Below are 19,025 nucleotides of genomic sequence, written 5' to 3'. Positions count from 1 at the left end.
ACAGGCGGGAGCGCTACCGCTAGGCAATAATCGCCCCTAAGAAAGAAATGACTATTAGAATACTGTTACGAACTCTGTACTTACTATCCTAGCAAGGTCGCCAATTTATATGTTACGAACTCAGTGCTTATTCGAGCAATGTCGCCAGTAACATATATATGTTACAAATACTATATTGATCCTTGTCTTTGCAAGGACGTTAGATTTGCTATATTGCACAACTCAGGATAATGCTATCTTAACCTTATGGGGTTAAAACAAACACCAGGGTTAGAATTACTTATAATGAAAGAATTCAAATGTACAAGGTGAATACATAAATCAGGCACGAACATTTACGTTAACACTGAACATGAGTTAACATTGAACATGAGTTAATATATTCCAGATAAGATTTCAAGCCAAGAGATCTCTTTTCCTTTATGACTCTGTTCGATAGATTACACTTAGTGAGACCTGACGTAACACAGTAAATATCATCGTTACACTTAGCTAAACCTGACGTAACACAGTAAACATCATCGTTACACTTAGCTAAACCTGACGTGACACAGTAAACATCATCGTTACACTTAGCTAAACCTGACGTGACCACAGTAAACATCTTACAAACTAGGGCAGCGGTGGCTACGGGGTTCGAGACAGGGAAAGCCTACATTACCTTGCTGGGCTCGAGACTGCTGAAGGAATCGACTCCCAGACGATCGTCTGAGCCTTTTATCTGAAGGACCAGCAAGGCAGGTACAGCTAGCCACGCCTCGACCCGCCACTATGGCTACGATAGGTCAGAATGACACAATTGCCCTTGATAGGTCAAAAGACTGATTGTCACGCCCTCATCTTGACGTGATTGGCTGAAGGAGGCCTGAGGTCCGGCCCACATATTCAAACTTCTTTGCTCCCTTGTCCATGACAGCAGCGAACGTACGGGATGACACACCACGCAGCTGGCCCCACGCCTTGACCTGACGCCGCTGACAAGGGTTTGGGGTGCTAGAGGACTGGTCAACATCTGCTTCAAAAACATAATTACTAAGGCAATTAACACGGTCAGGGAAGTGAGATCCGAGCCGATAGCAACCACACCCTACTAGACCAAGGCACACCATATATAGAGACACACCATACACATATACGAACATGTGGACACACACACACGTGTTCGTAACAATACTATGTATTTGAATACCCTTCGTCTCACGTTGGTGAGCAACGGGGTCTACACCGGTCATTTCCCATCAGGCTCACACAGCCAGCAGATAGCAAACTACCGAACCTAACTGTATACATCGCGGACGTGTATGAAATACGAACAAAGTCCATATGAACGCGCACCTTCATAGAACATACAAACCTCTAACAGCCAGGATCGAACCCGGGACCCCTGTGCAACAAACAGGTGGGAGCGCTACCGCTAGGCTATGAACGCCCCTAATAGGGAGGAGAAAAACGGGAAGGCCTCCGTGAACGGAAGAGGAGGCGCCAAACAGCACATCGTAAGGATGGGTTGCTCCTCTGAGCTACCCTGGTGACGTCATGAACAGGGCGGAGCCGGACATGTCACATAGTTTGCTGGTTACAAAGCCACGCCCTTCTCATCACGTCACCAGGGTATCTTAGAGCAGCAACCCAATATTAGGATCTGCTGTTTGGCGCCTCTTCCGCGCACGGAGGCCTTTCATCGCTCGCTCCTGAAGGGTTTTCATCATACATTGACATTCCGTTTTATTTTCTGGCCTCGCTGGTTTACACTCCAATAACGACTTGATCATAGATATATGTCTGTTATTTTTCCTCTTTTGTAGGAACGGATGGTATATATATATATATATATATATATATATATATATATATATATATATATATATATATATATATATATATATATATATATATATATATATATATATATATATATATATATATATATATATATATATATATATATATATATATATATATATATATATATATATATATATATATATATATATCATAAAGGAAAATTGGTAAATAGTATAGTTATGCAAGATAGATTACCGTTTCCTATAGTTCAGTCAGCGAGCCATTTGAGAAAACGTCTATATCTCAGTTTTTATGGGTATCTATTGCAAATAATTAAAGCAATTAATTATCCAAGAGTTAAGGTTACAAAGTAAACCTATGCAATAGAAAAAGGTGGAAGAAAAGACAGATATTACGGGGGCCTTTCCCCGCTTTTGAAGGCTCCATGCAACGAAATTTATCGTATTTTCTGCCATACAATCAATAATGGATCTTGTGAAAAGTATTATAATTCTCTCTCTCTCTCTCTCTCTCTCTCTCTCTCTCTCTCTCTCTCTCTCTCTCTCTCTCTCTCTCTCTCTCTCTCTATATATATATATATATATATATATATATTCATCTATTTATTTATGTATCATGATACTTTGTCGCTGTCTCCCGCGTTAGCGAGGTAGCGCAAGGAAACAGACGAAAGAATGGCCCAACCCACCCCCATACACATGTATATACATACACGTCCACACACGCACATATACATACCTATACATCTCAGCGTATACATATATATACACACACAGACATATACATATATACACATGTACATAATTCATACTCTCTGCCCTTATTCATTCTCGTCGCCACACCGCCACACATATAATGGCAACTCCCTCCCTCCGCATGTGCGCGAGGTAGCGCTAGGAAAAAACAACAAAGGCCACATTCGTTCACACTCAGTCTCTAGCTATCATGTATAATGCACTGAAACCAAATCTCCCTTTCCACATCTAGGCCCCACAAAACATTCCATGGTTTACCCCAGACGCTTCACATGTCCTGGTTCAATCCATTGACAGCACGTCGACCCCGGTGTACCACATCGTTCCAATTCACTCTATTCCTTGCACGCCTTTCACCCTCCTGCATGTTCAGGCCCCGATCACTCAAAATCTTTTTCACTCCATCTTTCCACCTCCAATTTGGTCTTCCACTTCTCCTCGTTCCCTCCACCTCTGACACATATATCCTCTTGGTCAATCTTTCCACTCATCCTCTCCATTTGACCAAACCATTTCAAAACACCCTCTTCTGCTCTCTCATCCACACTCCTTTTATATTACCACACATCTCTCTTACCCTATTATTACTTACTCGATCAAACCACCTCACACCACATGTTGTCCTCAAACATCTCATTTCCAGCACATCCACCCTCCTCCACACAACTCTTATGTATAGCCCACGCCTCGCAACCGTATATCATTGTTGGAACCACTATTCCTTCAAGCATACCCATTTTTGCTTTCCAAGATAACGTTCTCGACTTCCACACATTCTTAAACGCTCCCAGAACTTTCGTCCCCTCCCCCACCCTATGATTCACTTCCGCTTCCATGGTTTCATCTGCTGCCAAATCCACTCCCAGATATCTAAAACTCTTCACTTCCTCCACTTTTTCTCCATTCAAACTTACCTCCCAATTGACTTGTCCCTCAACCCTACTGTACTTAATAACCTTGCTCTTATTCACATTTACTCTCAGCATTCTTCTTTCACACACTTTACGAAACTGAGTCACCAGCTTCTGCAGTTTCTCACTCGAAACAGCCACCAGCGCTGTATCATCAGCGAACAACAACTTACTCACATCCCAAGCTCTCTTATCCACAACAGACTGTATACTTGCCCCTCTTTCCAAAACTCTTGCATTCACCTCCCTAACAACCCCATCCATAAACAAATTAAACAACCATGTGATTTGATCGATTAAGTATTGAATGGGTACGAGAGATGCATGGAAATGAAAATAGTGTGGTTGAGAGAGCAGAAGAGGGTGTATTGAAGCAATGTGGGACTAATATAGTTAATGAATGATTAGGTGGTTAGTTGGCTATTTGGGCTCTAATCCTATCAACTGCCAGGGTTATTAAGGCCGTGCACGTAAGTTGCATCCACCAAAAAATCTTTGACAGCTTCTTCAGGTGTTAAAGATAATATTCTAAGATAACATACACTCTCTTTCTATGCATGTGTCCCATGATTATTCATGATGTAGTTAAGGTTTATCTATAAATGACTGCACTGAGGAGAATGATTTAATTCATTTTCCTTCATGTAAGTCTAGCGCCTCTTCATCAGACAAAGCTAAATTGACCCCATTGTCATATTCGACCATACAAAATGCCAGAAATATTATAAATCCAGTGAGCAGCAATTAAGGTTAAAGTCCCGTATATTATTTTTTCTTTTTTACAGAAATGTTACCAGAGATGCTGTTTTTCTTTTTAACATGTGTCAATGTCACTGTAATTCATTGGTCTTTACAGCTGTGTAAACTCTGAGTTTATCACCTGTTTGTTACAGGTTTGTTGAGGTGTGTGTGTGTGTGTATGTGTGTGTGTGTGTGTGTGTGTGAGGGGAGGACTGGAGTTACTGAGACTTGAATATTCGCTCCGGTTGGCAAGTGTCTATGTTTAGAAGCGTTGCCACAGCAACAGTAGCCCTTGTTCGAATCCCTTCACTGCATCTCATGACCGTAACTCTTTAAGGTATTGAAGATAGTTTAGTTACATCTCAGTACAGCTGTGAAATGATCTTCCATGTAAATAAAGCAATTTTATATTTCTTTTTTCTATGGAAGAATCATTGACAAATGGTATTACGTCAGCGTTTAGAAAGATGTGTTCAGTGAGGGACAGGAATGGGACGTGGAAAGCAAGCTCGCCATTCCAGCTAAGAACAACGGACAGTTTAGGAGAATGTGAGTGTAAGGACGGCTGTGTGTGTGTGTCCTTGTAAGTGTGAAGAACAGCTTCATCGACATCATGGTAAGCAGGTGGAAAATGTGACAAATATAGGGGGTTATGAGATGAGGCTAAAGGAAGTAAAATCGTCGCATCTTACGCTGAAAAAAAACAAAAACAAAAACAATGATGTAAAGGATTCTAAGTCTAAGTTTGTTTTCCTTTAAGTTTACAAAATATTTAGTAAGGATTAGGTGAACACTGTTGTGATGACGTACTGATGGAGGTATGTTATTGTTTTCAGAGGGTCGAGGTCAGCGAATGTGTGTCCATCAGCCACAGCGTGTCCTGGCTTCTACCCTGGGGAGAACTAGGCTTCTACTCTGGGGAGAACTAGGCCTTTACCCTGGGGAGAACTAGGCCTTTACCCTGGGGAGAATTAGGCCTTTACCCTGGGGAGGACTAGGCCTCGAACCAACCCAGCTTTCTGAGATCCTGGGAACGACGCGAGTGGACTGTTGATGTGATGGAATCATCTGTCTATAGCAATGGCTCCGACGTCCACAGGGGGGATGTGGGGATGATTAACTTGCCATAGAATGGACCGACATCAACAAATGAGTTGATACTGAGTGAGAGGAATTTCCTCGGTGTTAATGAGGAGTGAGGTCAGACGACTTGAGGTCAGCTGGGGGTCATCACAGAGGAGGAGTGGGTTGGGGACGTGATGTATGAAGGTAAACAATGGTTGGGACGTAATCACCATACTCAACAGTACAATGTTCGTGACGATACGTAACTGATTTAGGACGATATATTGTGACATACATTCAGTGTAGTGTCCTGACCAGAGTAAACCCCGAGAAACCCCACAGATAAACCAGGCCAGTAGCACTGTTGACATGCAAATAGGATCTATAACTTCGTGATATCAGAAAAATATGTTCCAAGCAAGCAAGACAGAGTTTTGTACAGACTGTTACACAAGGTAGTGACGCTGGACGGGTTTCAATAACAAAAATTTCCACAGGAGGGGAGGAAAGTACGTGAAAAGAAGAAAACGTTTAAAAAACACTCTCAGCCACATTAATGATGAGAGAAAAGCTATTATGTATGATGATGTACTGGTAGGATCAGTGACCAATGATATGTTCTGTGTTCAGAGAGAACAGATGAACAGATGAAGACTGAATTGACAAAGCTTTGCTTAACATTGTTGATATATTAAATGACAACAAGGACTCGATTGCAATACGAAGGTGGTGCCCTACCGTGGTTGAGAAGGGCCATTATTTGGGCGTTAGGATCTTGCTGGAGTGTGGAGGTGTGGCAACAAATGACCCTACCGAAAAAAATAATGATGTATGGCCAAATGGAATATCTAGAGGGTCCAGGCTCACCGGGATCCGTCACCAGAGACGCCTGCGGGCGGGGGGACATCGAAGTTTCAGTGGGAACCAGTAAAGCCTTGCAATTTCAAGGGAAACCATCTGTTGCTTCAGAGCCCCAGGCTTCAAGGAGTGACCCAGCACCTCGCCACTTGCCTGAAGGCTCGACCCGAGTCACAGGAGTTCAAAAGGACCATGTCTCAGGACCTCTCAAGCTCAGTCAGTATTGGCAAAGGGGCTACGTCCCCAAGAGACAAAGTGGAGACGACCAGAGGAGCTCCCAGGCGTCTCGGGCGAGGGTGTCGAAGCTGGTGCTATCGGTGAGGTGGATGCAAACAGCGGCACTGCTTTCTGCCGCTCTCATGACAGGCACAGCCGAGGCTAAGTTCGTGGAGGGTTTGCTCAAGACTCCAGAGGTGAGTGATTCTAAACTGTTTCTTGTGATTCAGCCCCGAACTCATAGATTCACTCAGCCTCTCGTGAAAATCTAAACCCTTTCACACTCTTGAATATCATGAGATAAAGATGTCACCACGATCACGTCAGGTTCTTGAATGATATAATCTATGAACACTTTAAGTACGAAAGTTGAATCTCAAGATAACACTCTCTTAGTAGATTAAGAACGAACACATGGTAATGAAATTAAACCCTTGAAGTAAAACGATCAGAACAAATTCAAACTCTTTTGTTTATAGAATTAGAAGGCCTTTTTTTTTTTTTTTAAAGAACTTGAGATGTTAATTCCTTAATTTTAGAGGACTTAATCCTTTCATTGCATTTGAGGTATGCCGAATATACTCGGTGGCTGAACTCCATGGCTTTGGTTCAGTCTCTTATTGATTATTCGATCTTGCGTATCTGTTCTACGTGACCTTAACCTTCTTTTTTGTTCTTATATGTTAAAGCTTCCAGGCCTGGACCACAGCCCACGTTAAAGTCGGGATTTGACTGGAAATACACAGAGAGGTTATTGAGAGGGGAAAAATATTGGTAGAGAATTTCGTCTACACCACTGAGATATCCTGTCCAGGTCTGAGTTTACTGAGGGCGTTGTGTTGAGAAGAGATGCAAACCGCGTGAGACAAGATGGAACAGAATTAAAGGATGTGGAAGAATGCAGTGTTGAGTCATTAGTGTGTGAATGCATTTGGTTACCTGTGGAAGGTCCCCCCCCCTAAAAAAAAAAAAGATTGATTCAAAGAAGAAACTGTGTAGGAGACAAGAAAGAACCTTGAGGGGACACAATTTGTTAGCGATACTCTTAGCTAAAGACCAGATAGATCTGTCAGTGGATGAGGAGGCAAGGTAACAACACCTTCCCTACATAAAGGAACGCTTCGTCTCATGGATAAGGTGTTTACAATGATTACAGACAATGATACAAGCTAAATGGCAGCCAAGGGGAAGGAGAGCTTCCCCCCCTTTTTTTTTTCAAGTCGGATATGCCTGATCCCTTGCCTGAATAGCCTTAGAACAGGAAGGGTTGAGACTTGGGTTTGAGAAAGGTTGTTATTTTTAGAGGAAGAGGAGAGAGAATGCTTCCATTCCCGAAACGATGACCTATGCTGCGCCTTTAGCTGAGAGAGGTTTCGAAAACTCAAGGTCAGTCAGGTTTCAAAAACTCAAGGTCAGTTGGGTTTCGAAAACTCAAGGTCAGTTGGGTTTAGAGAACATGGGTTGAGTTGGGTTGAGAGAACATGGGTTGAGTTGGGTTGAGAGAACATGGGGTTGAGTTGGGTTGAGAGAACATGGGTTGAGTTGGGTTGAGAGAACATTGGTTGAGTTGGGTTGAGAGAACGTGGGTTGAGTTGGGTTGAGAGAACATGGGTTGTGTTGTGTTGAGAGAACGTGGGTTGTGTTGGGTTGAGAGAATATGGGTTGAGTTGGGTTGAGAGAACATGGGTTGTGTTGGGTTGAGAGAACATGGGTTGAGTTGGGTTGAGAGAGCAGCTGTGGAACGCAGAGAATGTCTTGCCTCACCATAATTGATGTGGTATAGATCTGGGGACATTCGCCCCACTGAAAGGTCGGAGTTGACGTCATCTGCCGACCGGGAAGCTGATTGGTCGGTGGGAAAACGTTTTAAATACTCATTGGTGGAAGACATGACCTCAGGTCAACTCTCTCATAAACATACCAATACATATCCATACACGTTATAGACATCCAGTCACACTGACCTGTGCAGTACACGTAGTTCTCTGTCTGTCTGTCTGGCTGTCTGTCTGTCTGTCTGTCTCTCTCTCTCACACACACCTTCTCTTCCCGCCAAATGTCTCCACAGAAGTGGGCATTCCTGACCCGGTTCTGCTTCTTGTCGCACGACGGAACCTTCGCCTTCGACGTGGAGTACAACATGGAGTATGCAACGGAGAAACTCCTTCTTTATTACGACTCTCCTGATCAGTGGCCAGCCGTCTACAAGAAGTTTAAGGTAGGTCATGTTTGTGCTGGGTCCGGAATCCAATGTTTGGGTTAGTTTTGGAGCCGACGAACAAGGCATGTCGCCGTTCAGGGGATTTTTTTTTTTTTTATGTTTTTTATTTTTTAATTTTTTTTTCAGGGGTGTCTTTGGCAGAATTTTGATTACATATCTTGTATGAATCATCGTTTGTGGACGTTTAACATCGTTTTCATTTTTTTTTTATGTTCACGAGCGATGGTTCGTACCAGATGACCTGTTTCAAAAATGTTGCTATACAGTTTCTAGGACTCATTTGAAGCAAGTAGTTGCCAAAAGTCACCGTCATTCCTCAGTCACTTTCTCTAACAGCCTCTCCCCTTCTCTCTCTCTAGACGTGCGAGGAGAAGGAGCGGGTGATGAAACGAGAGAACAACCAGTTCATTAATTTGACTCTGGTGTCGGTGAGCTCTGAGTGTGAGGTGATCCGACTGCCGGGTGATAAGGCTTACTACCACTGTAAGGGTTCGAGAGCCTTCAGCAGTGTCCGTGAGCGATGGTGGTTCATAGCCGTCAGTAACTGCGAGAGCACGAAGGTGAGAGAGAGAGAGAGAGAGAGAGAGAGAGAGAGAGAGAGAGAGAGAGAGAGAGAGAGAGAGAGAGAGAGAGAGAGAGAGAGAGAGAGAGAGAGAGAGAGAGAGAGAGAGAGAGAGAGAGAGAGAGAGAGAGAGTGAGTGGGGGAAGTGTAGAGAAATGATACAGAGGAACGAAACAGTTGAATACGGAGCACGTCACATGTGTAATATATATATATATATATATATATATATATATATATATATATATATATATATATATATATATATATATATATATATATATATATATATATATATATAGATTATATGGGAGGGTATTGATTGAGAGGGTGAAGGCATGTACAGAGCATCAGACTGGGGAAGAGCAGTGTGGTTTCAGAAGTGGTAGAGGATGTGTGGATCAGGTCTTTGCTTTGAAGAATGTATGTGAGAAATACTTAGAAAAGCAAATGGATTTGTATGTAGCATTTATGGATCTGGAGAAGGCATATGATAGAGTTGATAGAGATGCTCTGTGGAGGGTATTAAGAATATATGGTGTGGGAGGCAAGTTGTTAGAAGCAGTGAAAAGTTTTTATCGAGGATGTAAGGCATGTGTACGTGTAGGAAGAGAGGAAAGTGTTTGGTTCTCAGTGAATGTAGGTTTGCGGCAGGAGTGTGTGATGTCTCCATGGTTGTTTAATTTGTTTATGGATGGGGTTGTTAGGGAGGTGAATGCAAGAGTTTTGGAAAGAGGGGCAAGTATGAAGTCTGTTGGGGATAAGAGAGCTTGGAAAGTGAGTCAGTTGTTGTTCGCTGATGATACAGCGCTGGTGGCTGATTCATGTGAGAAACTGCAGAAGCTGGTGACTGAGTTTGGTAAAGTGTGTGAAAGAAGGAAGTTAGGAGTAAATGTGAATAAGAGCAAGGTTATTAGGTACAGTAGGGTTGAGGGTCAAGTCAATTGGGAGGTAAGTTTGAATGGAGAAAAACTGGAGGAAGTAAAGTGTTTTAGATATCTGGGAGTGGATCTGGCAGGGGATGGAACCATGGAAGCGGAAGTGAATCATAGGGTGGGGGAGGGGGCGAAAATCCTGGGAGCCTTGAAGAATGTGTGGAAGTCGAGAACATTATCTCGGAAAGCAAAAATGGGTATGTTTGAAGGAATAGTGGTTCCAACAATGTTGTATGGTTGCGAGGCGTGGGCTATGGATAGAGTTGTGCGCAGGAGGGTGGATGTGCTGGAAATGAGATGTTTGAGGACAATGTGTGGTGTGAGGTGGTTTGATCGAATAAGTAATGTAAGGGTAAGAGAGATATGTGGAAATAAAAAGAGCATGGTTGAGAGAGCAGAAGAGGGTGTTTTGAAATGGTTTGGGCACATGGAGAGAATGAGTGAGGAAAGATTGACCAAGAGGATATATGTGTCGGAGGTGGAGGGAACGAGGAGAAGTGGGAGACCAAATTGGAGGTGGAAAGATGGAGTGAAAAAGATTTTGAGTGATCGGGGCCAGAACATGCAGGAGGGTGAAAGGCGGGCAAGGAATAGAGTAAATTGGATCGATGTGGTATACCGGGGTTGACGTGCTGATAGTGGATTGAATCAGGGCATGCGAAGCGTCTGGGGTAAACCATGGAAAGTTGTGTGGGGCCTGGATGTGGAAAGGGAGCTGTGGTTTCGGGCATTATTTCATGACAGCTAGAGACTGAGTGTGAACGAATGGGGCCTTTGTTGTCTTTTCCTAGCGCTACCTCGCACACATGAGGGGGAAGGGGGATGGTATTCCATGTGTGGCGAGGTGGCGATGGGAATGAATAAAGGCAGACAGTGTGAATTGTGTGCATGGGTATATATATATGTGTCTGTGTGTGTATATATATGTGTACATTGAGATGTATAGGTATGTATATTTGCGTGTGTGGACGTGTATGTATATACATGTGTATGGGGGAGGGTTGGGCCATTTCTTTCGTCTGTTTCCTTGCGCTACCTCGCAAACGCGGGAGACAGCGACAAAGCAAAATAAATAAATAATAAATAAATATGTGTGTGTGTGTGTGTGTGTGTGTGTATGTGTGTGTGTGTGTGTGTGTGTGTGTGTGTGGGTAAAGATTCACCTCACATGACCCCTGACCACCCCTTCTCCCCCACAACAGGGTTTGGAACTTCACTATAAGATCACAATGACCAACGGCTACTCCTTCTGGTACAAGCATTTCTCCGCCGACGAGTTCTGTGAGTACCACAAGGGCCTCCAGGACCCTTAATGTTAAGGGTGGTTAAGGGAATAAGGGCTGTGTCCTAAGGGCGCCCTTGTACAATGGGGAGACGTGAGTCTACCAGACAGACACCAGCCTTGTCCTAGTTTTCTTTAAGAGGATTTTGGTCAATTGTATTTCTTTGAGGGCGTAAAATATAGAATTATGTTTAGTCTATTATTTATGACCAAATTCACATGTCATGTCTCCTTCCATTATTACAAGCCCATGATTCTCTGTCTACCCCACTTGCGAATTTCAAATACCCTGAAGGAAGAGGAAGAGGAAGAGGAGGAGGAGGAGGAATAGGAGGAGAAGGAGGAGGAAGAGGAGAAGAAGAAGAAGAAGAAGCTGACTTCATCTTTTCTTCCATGTTTTCCAGATATCCTACAGACCAACCTTGCAGCCTTGGCCCTTCAGACTGGCATAATCTTCCTCTCACTTCTAGCAGCAGGTCAGAGATCTTATAGTCTCGGGTCAGAACCCCAGGTCATAGGTTTAGAGTTCTTGGCCTTAGGTCAGAGCCGCTCCAGGTTTAAGATTCTTCTAGCACCAGGTTTTATTGAGTTACCTGGGCCATCAGGTCAGAGACCCTGAACCTTTCAGGTCAGGGGGGGGGGGTGTTCTATTCCCAGGCTCAAGTCCCCGACCCATGGACTAACAGGTCAGTGCACAGGTCACTGTCTTTTATAACCTGGCTCACTACAAGGCAGCATTTTTCATACCAAGAAAAAATCCCTCTTAGAAAATATGTCTCAATGGCCTTCCCACATCTTTCGTCTGAACTCATGTGGCACATCTTTAAGTTAACTCTTTATCTCTTCGATTGTGTTCCCCATTTAGCCTTAGTCCCCCATTCAAGTCCCAAACCATGGTCTGAGCTCCCAAACCATATCCCAAACCATGAGCTGAGCTCCCATACTATATCCCAAACCATGATCTGAGCTCTCATACCATATCCCAAACTATGATCTGAGCTCTCATACCATATCCCAAACCATGAGCTGAGCTCTCATACTATATCCCAGACCATGATCTGAGCTCTCATACTATATCCCAAACCATGATCTGAGCTCTCATACTATATCCCAAACCATGATCTGAGCTCCCAAACCATATCCCAAACCATGATCTGAGCTCCCATACCATATCCCAAACCATAGTCTGAGCTCCTATACCATAGCCCTGTCACTGATGTCGATTATTTGACCATATCCCCCCCCCAAAATGGGAGCAAACTCCCCCTATTTCTGACCCCTTCCCCAGTGTGCGCCCCTTCCCAACACATGACCACTTCCATTATGTCCACAACATTATCCTCCACAACCACATCCCCCCAACATTATCCTCCACAACCACGTCCCTCAACATCTTCCTCCACAACCACGTCCCTCACCATGATCCTCCACAACCACGTCCCTCTACATTGTCTTCCACAACCACGTCCCTCAACATCTTCCTCCACAACCACGTCCCCCACCATCATCTTCCACAACCACGTCCCTCAACATCATCCTCCACAACCACGTCCCTCCCCGTTATCCTCCACAGCCACATGATACCGTCTCGTTTCCACAGCGGAGCTGAAGAAGCGTCAGCTGTTCCACACGACCTACCGTCTGTATATGATGTCCTTGGTCGCACAAGTGTTTGGTCTGCTCTTCCTCAGCCTTCACTACGCCAGATACGGCTACGACGGCGTGGGTCTAAGGACCAGCAAACTCTTAGGTGAGGAAGGGGACGCACGCATGCCACCCCCTGGGTGTACGTGTGTGTGGTAGAGGGGGAGAGACGTGTAGGAGAAGTGGATGTTTGTGTATGGTAGAGGGGGAGAGACGTAAAGCCAGCTGATTTCTGTGTAGCGAGTGATGGATGGTCTTGTCACTTGACGTGGCCCTGCTGTGAATAGTGTGTAAATGTCTATATAGAGTAGATAGACAAATGTAGGTGTTAGGATAGATAACTGGCATGAACATGAATATGGATAAAGATGAATAAACCGATGCAGAGATAAATCTATACAGATACGTTTGAACGGAGACAGATATAGACATAGAGAATGGGGGGTAATTCAAGATATAATAGACATGTCCAATGTCCTCATAAGTAAGATCCTTGTTGTCGTCCCTCATCCTTCAACCTCACTGCACATCCTCCCAATCACTGCCTTCCTCATTCACTCATCCCTTGTCTTCACGCTCATCCCATTTTCTCCAACCTTCTCTCTCACCCCGTCCTTCCCTCAAAACTCGACCCTCATCACTGTACCCTCTGGGGTCGCTCCGAGGCTGGCTCAAAACTCGGGCCCTCATCACTGTATCCTCTGGGGTCGCTCCGAGGCTGGCTCAAAACTCGACCCTCATCACTGTATCCTCTGGGGTCGCTCCGAGGCTGGCTCAAAACTCGACCCTCATCACTGTATCCTCTGGGGTCGCTCCGAGGCTGGCTCAAAACTCGACCCTCATCACTGTATCCTCTGGGGTCGCTCCGAGGCTGGCTCAAAACTCGACCCTCATCACTGTATCCTCTGGGGTCGCTCCGAGGCTGGCTCAAAACTCGGGCCCTCATCACTGTATCCTCTGGGGTCGCTCCGAGGCTGGCTCAAAACTCGGGCCCTCATCACTGTATCCTCTGGGGTCGCTCCGAGGCTGGCTCAAAACTCGACCCTCATCACTGTATCCTGTGGGGTCGCTCCGAGGCTGGGCTCAGTGTGTTGCGCGATCGTCACACTCTTGTCTATCCTCCCACAGGACGGGTGTTGCAGACAGCTAGTGTTGTCATGATGGTGTTGATGTTGCTTCTGATGGCCAAGGGGTTCAACATTACGAGAGGACGTCTTCGACAGTCGTCTGCCGTGCGCCTCACAGTCTTCATGTGTTTATATCTAACCACCTACGTCACGCTGTTTATCTACGAGCAGCAGGTACATCTGCTGTTACCCCCTTCTCTGTGCTACACTGTCTGTGTCCAGTAGGTACATCTGCTGTACCCCTCTGTGCTACACTGTCTGTGTCCAGTAGGTACATCTGCTGTACCCCTCTGTGCTACACTGTCTGTGTCCAGTAGGTACATCTGCTGTACCCCTCTGTGCTACACTGTCTGTGTCCAGTAGGTACATCTGCTGTACCCCTCTGTGCTACACTGTCTGGGTTGCTACTGCAACATCTGTGCTACATTGTCTACACACAATACATAGTCTTTGCTTGCTTACTTCTCATTCATTTTGATGTATGTGAATATTTCTCAGTGAAATAGAATGTTCAATGAAAATCCTAACGGCAAATAAATCTGTGTAACAGGTACTGTATTGCATTGTATTGTATTGTATTCTCTACTGCTTGTCCGTGTGTGTGTGTGTGTGTGTGTGTGTGTGTGTGTGTGTGTGTGTGTGTGTGTGTTCGTTTTGATCCTCGACCTCAACTGTGCGCTACCGTCAGTAGGAGAGTGACGTAGGCTTTATTCTTCGTGACAGGTGTTTGACCCTGGCCAGGTATTGTACATATACGAATCCCCAGCTGGGTATGGACTGACAGTATTACGCCTCCTTGCCTGGTGTATGTTCCTGTACGCTTCCTTCTTCACCATGAAACATTACCCGGAGAAGACAGCATTTTACTGTCCATTCTTCATCTTCTACAGTCTATGGTGAGTGTTGGTCTTCTCTGTCTTCCTCCCTAGATAGCTGTTGGATTTGAGGGTCTTTAACCTGTCATGCTGTGGTCTTCGGGGGAGAAAGGGGAGGGGGTCTTCTTTCCCTGGTACGGTCTCTAGTAAGATGTGGTCTTGAGGGTCTTCGCCTGGTCTATTCTTGAGATAGGCCTCCTCGTCTCCATAAGAGGCTGAACCAGTGTGTTAGGAGGGGAAGGTTTTTTTCTTAATTTTCTTCTTCCACAAGTTCGTTAAGTCCGTCACCTTGTCTCTACTTCCCGGATGTACCTGCGGTTATCCAATGCATTTCATTGGTGGAACTGTCAACACAGGTTCTTGGCTGGACCAATCGTGATCATCATAAGCAACCACGTCATCGACAAGTGGGTGCGAGAGAAGGTGGTTAACGGTGTGGAACTCACAGTCACGCTAACAGGACACATATTCTTCTTGGTAAGTACTGACTGTCCCCCCGTCCCTTTTTTTGACTTTTTTCCCCCATGATCGTAGGCAATGTAGGTTCGAATATCGAATATTTGGGGTAAAATTCTATCTACTGTTCCTCAAACGCTGGCTGTGTTTCACTCACCTCCCGTACCCCAGATCCTGACGCGTCCAAGTGCTGCTAACAGCAATTTCCCGTACCACGTTCGGACGTCCCAAATCACTGCGCTGGAAGATTCGAGCTCAGGTGTGGTTGGGAATAACACACTGGATGCCTTCGCCGCTCACCGCTACGCGCCCGACCTTCCCCAGCCCAAGACACACACTTCACCCGACCTCTTTCTTGTCTCCGGGGCCGTCGAAATGGTAAGAACGAGCAGTTAGTAGCAAGAAACTACACAACAAGGGTAAGAATGTTTGATAGATATATGAGGACATGACAGATGCATAAGAGAGGTTTTAGGATAGTACATTGTTCAAGAGATGGTGGCTCCATCCCACACGAATGTAGAACTCCCTCGCAGTGAAGGTAATTAGACTTGTAGACACATAGTCACATTTTCACTCGTAAATAATAAATACTTTTTATCTGTAACTATAAATACTTAGATATCTATAACTAAGATAGTATGGTAGGAGAAAGCAGTATTGCTTCAGAAACTATTGTTTTTGTCTATTCGCAGAGGCCTTTACCTGGGCCAAAAAGCATTTTGAAAGAGGATAAGAGTTTTCCACACCATCCGCCAGGGGCGCCACCTGTCGTCTTCCAGGAAGACAGCATATCACCTTGACCTTCCCTCCGTTTGCATGAACCTTTGACCCTTAGATCCTTCCCTTCTCTCTCTCTCTCTCTCTCTCTCTCTCTCTCTCTCTCTCTCTCTCTCTCTCTCTCTCTCTCTCTCTCTCTCTCTCTCTCTCCAAAGGCATTGGGACAGATTATCCGAAAAAAGATGTGATCAGCATCTCCGTAACTCCTGCAGAAGATGGGATGTGGGTAGGTAAGTAGGTAGGCGCTGGGTCGTCCATCATCATGTCCTGTCATAGAAAACCTATGATGGTGACTTTCAGGTCATAGAAAACCTATGATGGTGACTTTCAGGTCATAGAAAATCTATGATGGGGACTTTCAGGTCTTATATTCACGCCCCCCCCCTCCCCCTCCCAAAGAGAAATGTATAATGTAGCTTTCCCTCATAGATGCATCCTACGTATATGGTCTTAGAATGAATAAGATATTCGAAACATGACTTTGTCCCTCTCGTAGTTATCATTTGACCATAAATAAATGGTAAATAGGTATGTATTATAATGTCTATACTCACACTATATATATATTTTTTTGGGGTTTATATGTCAAGGCCTTTATATGCTGTGCCTATAGAGAGAATCATACAAATATCATACTATGCAATATGGAGATGTGTGATATGATATCTAAGAGTATTTTTATACACGAAAATAGGAAATTTGGCAGAAATACATCCAGTTCTTGTATCAGGAGAAACATTTTGAATATATATATATATATATATATATATATATATATATATATATATATATATATATATATATATATATTTTTTTTTTTTTTTTTTTTTTCATACGATTCGCCATTTCCCGCATTTGCGAGGTAGCATTAAGAACAGAGGACTGGGCCTTTGAGGGAATATCATCACCTGGCCCCCTTCTCTGTTCCTTCTTTTGGAAAATTAAAAAAAATGTGTGTGTGTGTGTGTGTGTGTGTGTGTGTGTGTGTGTGTGTGTGTATGCTTCATTTAGATTAGGTTTGCCGTGATTTGAAAGTAAGGGGACCAACAGTTAGGCAATGTGTATACATACAGTGGCACCATGTACCACTAGGTGATAGATCCAGTGGTATTTTGATTCCAAATTCGTCCCTGCTGTGGTGCAAACTGTATCCATAATGATGATAATATGAATAATGATGATGATGATGATGATGATAATGATAACATTAACAATGATAATAATAATAATGATAATAATGATGATGATAATAGAATATCACTTGTAAATCTGACTTCCCCCGTGTTTAAGACCAGCTTTGTGTGGTGTTAGGATGAGTTTCTATGTGATTCACAATAATGATAGTGATGATAATGTACTATACAATAATGATAGTAATGATAATCTACTGTACAATAATGATAATGATAATAATGTAACTTTACAACACGATTATCTCGTGGCTAAACCGCGATCGCTTGTGAATTATACCAATAATAAAAAAAAAGTGCACAAAATATGATGGTATGATCTTTCCCCGGCTTGCTAGCTAAAGCTGAAGACAACGAACAGAAGAAGGAGCTGTTTAGGTGGCCATATTGGCCCGTGAGAGATGGCACTTCGAAGGATGGCCAGTGGAATCGAATTCAATATCAGTTTAACCCGATGAGAATCAGTCAAAAGGATTTTATTTATTTTTATCTTATTTTGCTTTGTCGCTGTCTCCCGCGTTAACGAGGTAGCGCAAGGAAACAGACGAAAGAACGGCCCAACCCACCCACATACACATGTATATACATACACGTCCACACATGCAAATATACATACCTATACATCTCAATGTACACACATATATATATATATATATATACACACACAGACATATACATATATACACATGTGTATATATGTGTATTAATCCTTGTGAATTTCTTACATCTTCAAAGAGAAAAATTAGGTGCCACATAGCTGTCGAACAGCAAAATAACTACAAAACATGCTAGGACTAAACGAAACAATAATATTTCTATTTAGTTCCATTTGTTCCTTGTACAAAGAAGGCAAGATTTGGGTAGCAAACAGAATATCTAAGTGTATCATAAATAATGAAAGAGAAAACGTATCGAACGGGAGCCTTACAGAGAACGGCTGGCGTAACTATAAGAAATTGTTCCTACTTTCACAAAACATATCTGAAAGGAGTTCCAACACAGGGTCCACAGAGGAAGACATCACCAGTGTCTGGATAAGTTGAAAGGTTATAGGACAAGGTAAAACAAGGGCTCTTCGTACACTGAAACAGGGTTCACAGAGGTGGTTGAAACAGCAGGTACAAATGGTAGATCAGTAGGTGACACTAGTGTGTCCAACATAGACTCGTCTTGGAGGTGGATAAACCACAAAGAAGAAAAAAAAAGAAGAAAAGGCTGGACTGACAGAATTTAGTCTTAAGACTGAGTAAAACCAAAAAAATATCCAAGAGGAGTTTATTCTAGGAAGGCGATTATGATAACAGAAGACCCAAATCAACTTATTGACGAATACAATTAAGGTACGGTACTGGAAGAAGCTACAAAGGTAGCCATGTAGAGCGTACGTAGAGGGATCATTCTATGAGATTTCAACACTATGTAAATAGAGCTGGACACCATTGATCCTTTTGAGGGTGATTTAACCTGGAGGTTCGAGTATGTAAACCGTCTGCTGGAGATCCATTGTAGCAGCAATGTACCTCTCTCATCGCCGGGGTTCGAAGTGGGACTGTATACTACCTAAGCTGGAGTTAATCGAACTAAAACGGAGAGATAAAGAT

General features: G+C 43.7%; 1 protein-coding gene across 2 annotated transcripts; it reads left to right on the top strand.

Annotated features, from left to right (window-relative positions):
- The first annotated feature begins 4,709 nt into the window (after positions 1-4,709).
- On the top strand, positions 4,710-16,381 carry LOC139761110 (transmembrane protein 145-like). Of its 2 annotated transcripts, XM_071685030.1 has the most exons (12): positions 4,710-4,829; positions 5,050-6,549; positions 8,421-8,570; positions 8,933-9,133; positions 11,273-11,351; positions 11,757-11,828; positions 12,953-13,102; positions 14,125-14,297; positions 14,847-15,019; positions 15,355-15,475; positions 15,626-15,832; positions 16,150-16,381. In XM_071685030.1, the coding sequence occupies exons 2-12, from the start codon at positions 5,974-5,976 to the stop codon at positions 16,255-16,257; spliced, it is 2,010 nt and encodes a 669-aa protein (XP_071541131.1). In that variant the 5' UTR covers positions 4,710-4,829; positions 5,050-5,973; the 3' UTR covers positions 16,258-16,381. The 2 variants fall into 2 exon arrangements, with proteins under 2 accessions (XP_071541131.1, XP_071541132.1); XM_071685031.1 differs by lacking the exon at positions 8,933-9,133.
- The last annotated feature ends 2,644 nt before the right edge of the window (positions 16,382-19,025 follow it).

Source organism: Panulirus ornatus, chromosome 39 (assembly GCF_036320965.1).
Source record: "Panulirus ornatus isolate Po-2019 chromosome 39, ASM3632096v1, whole genome shotgun sequence".
Taxonomy (NCBI): domain Eukaryota; kingdom Metazoa; phylum Arthropoda; class Malacostraca; order Decapoda; family Palinuridae; genus Panulirus; species Panulirus ornatus.
This window is presented reverse-complemented; position numbering and strand designations above follow the sequence as displayed.

Excerpts from the sequence above, each read along its gene's own strand:
- LOC139761110 (XM_071685030.1), top strand. The coding sequence starts at position 5,974 with ATGACAACAAGGACTCGATTGCAATACGAAGGTGGTGCCCTACCGTGG. Across the intron at positions 11,352-11,756 it reads TTTCTCCGCCGACGAGTTCT|ATATCCTACAGACCAACCTT; the intron begins GTGAGTACCACA and ends CATGTTTTCCAG. Across the intron at positions 14,298-14,846 it reads TGTTTATCTACGAGCAGCAG|GTGTTTGACCCTGGCCAGGT; the intron begins GTACATCTGCTG and ends TCTTCGTGACAG.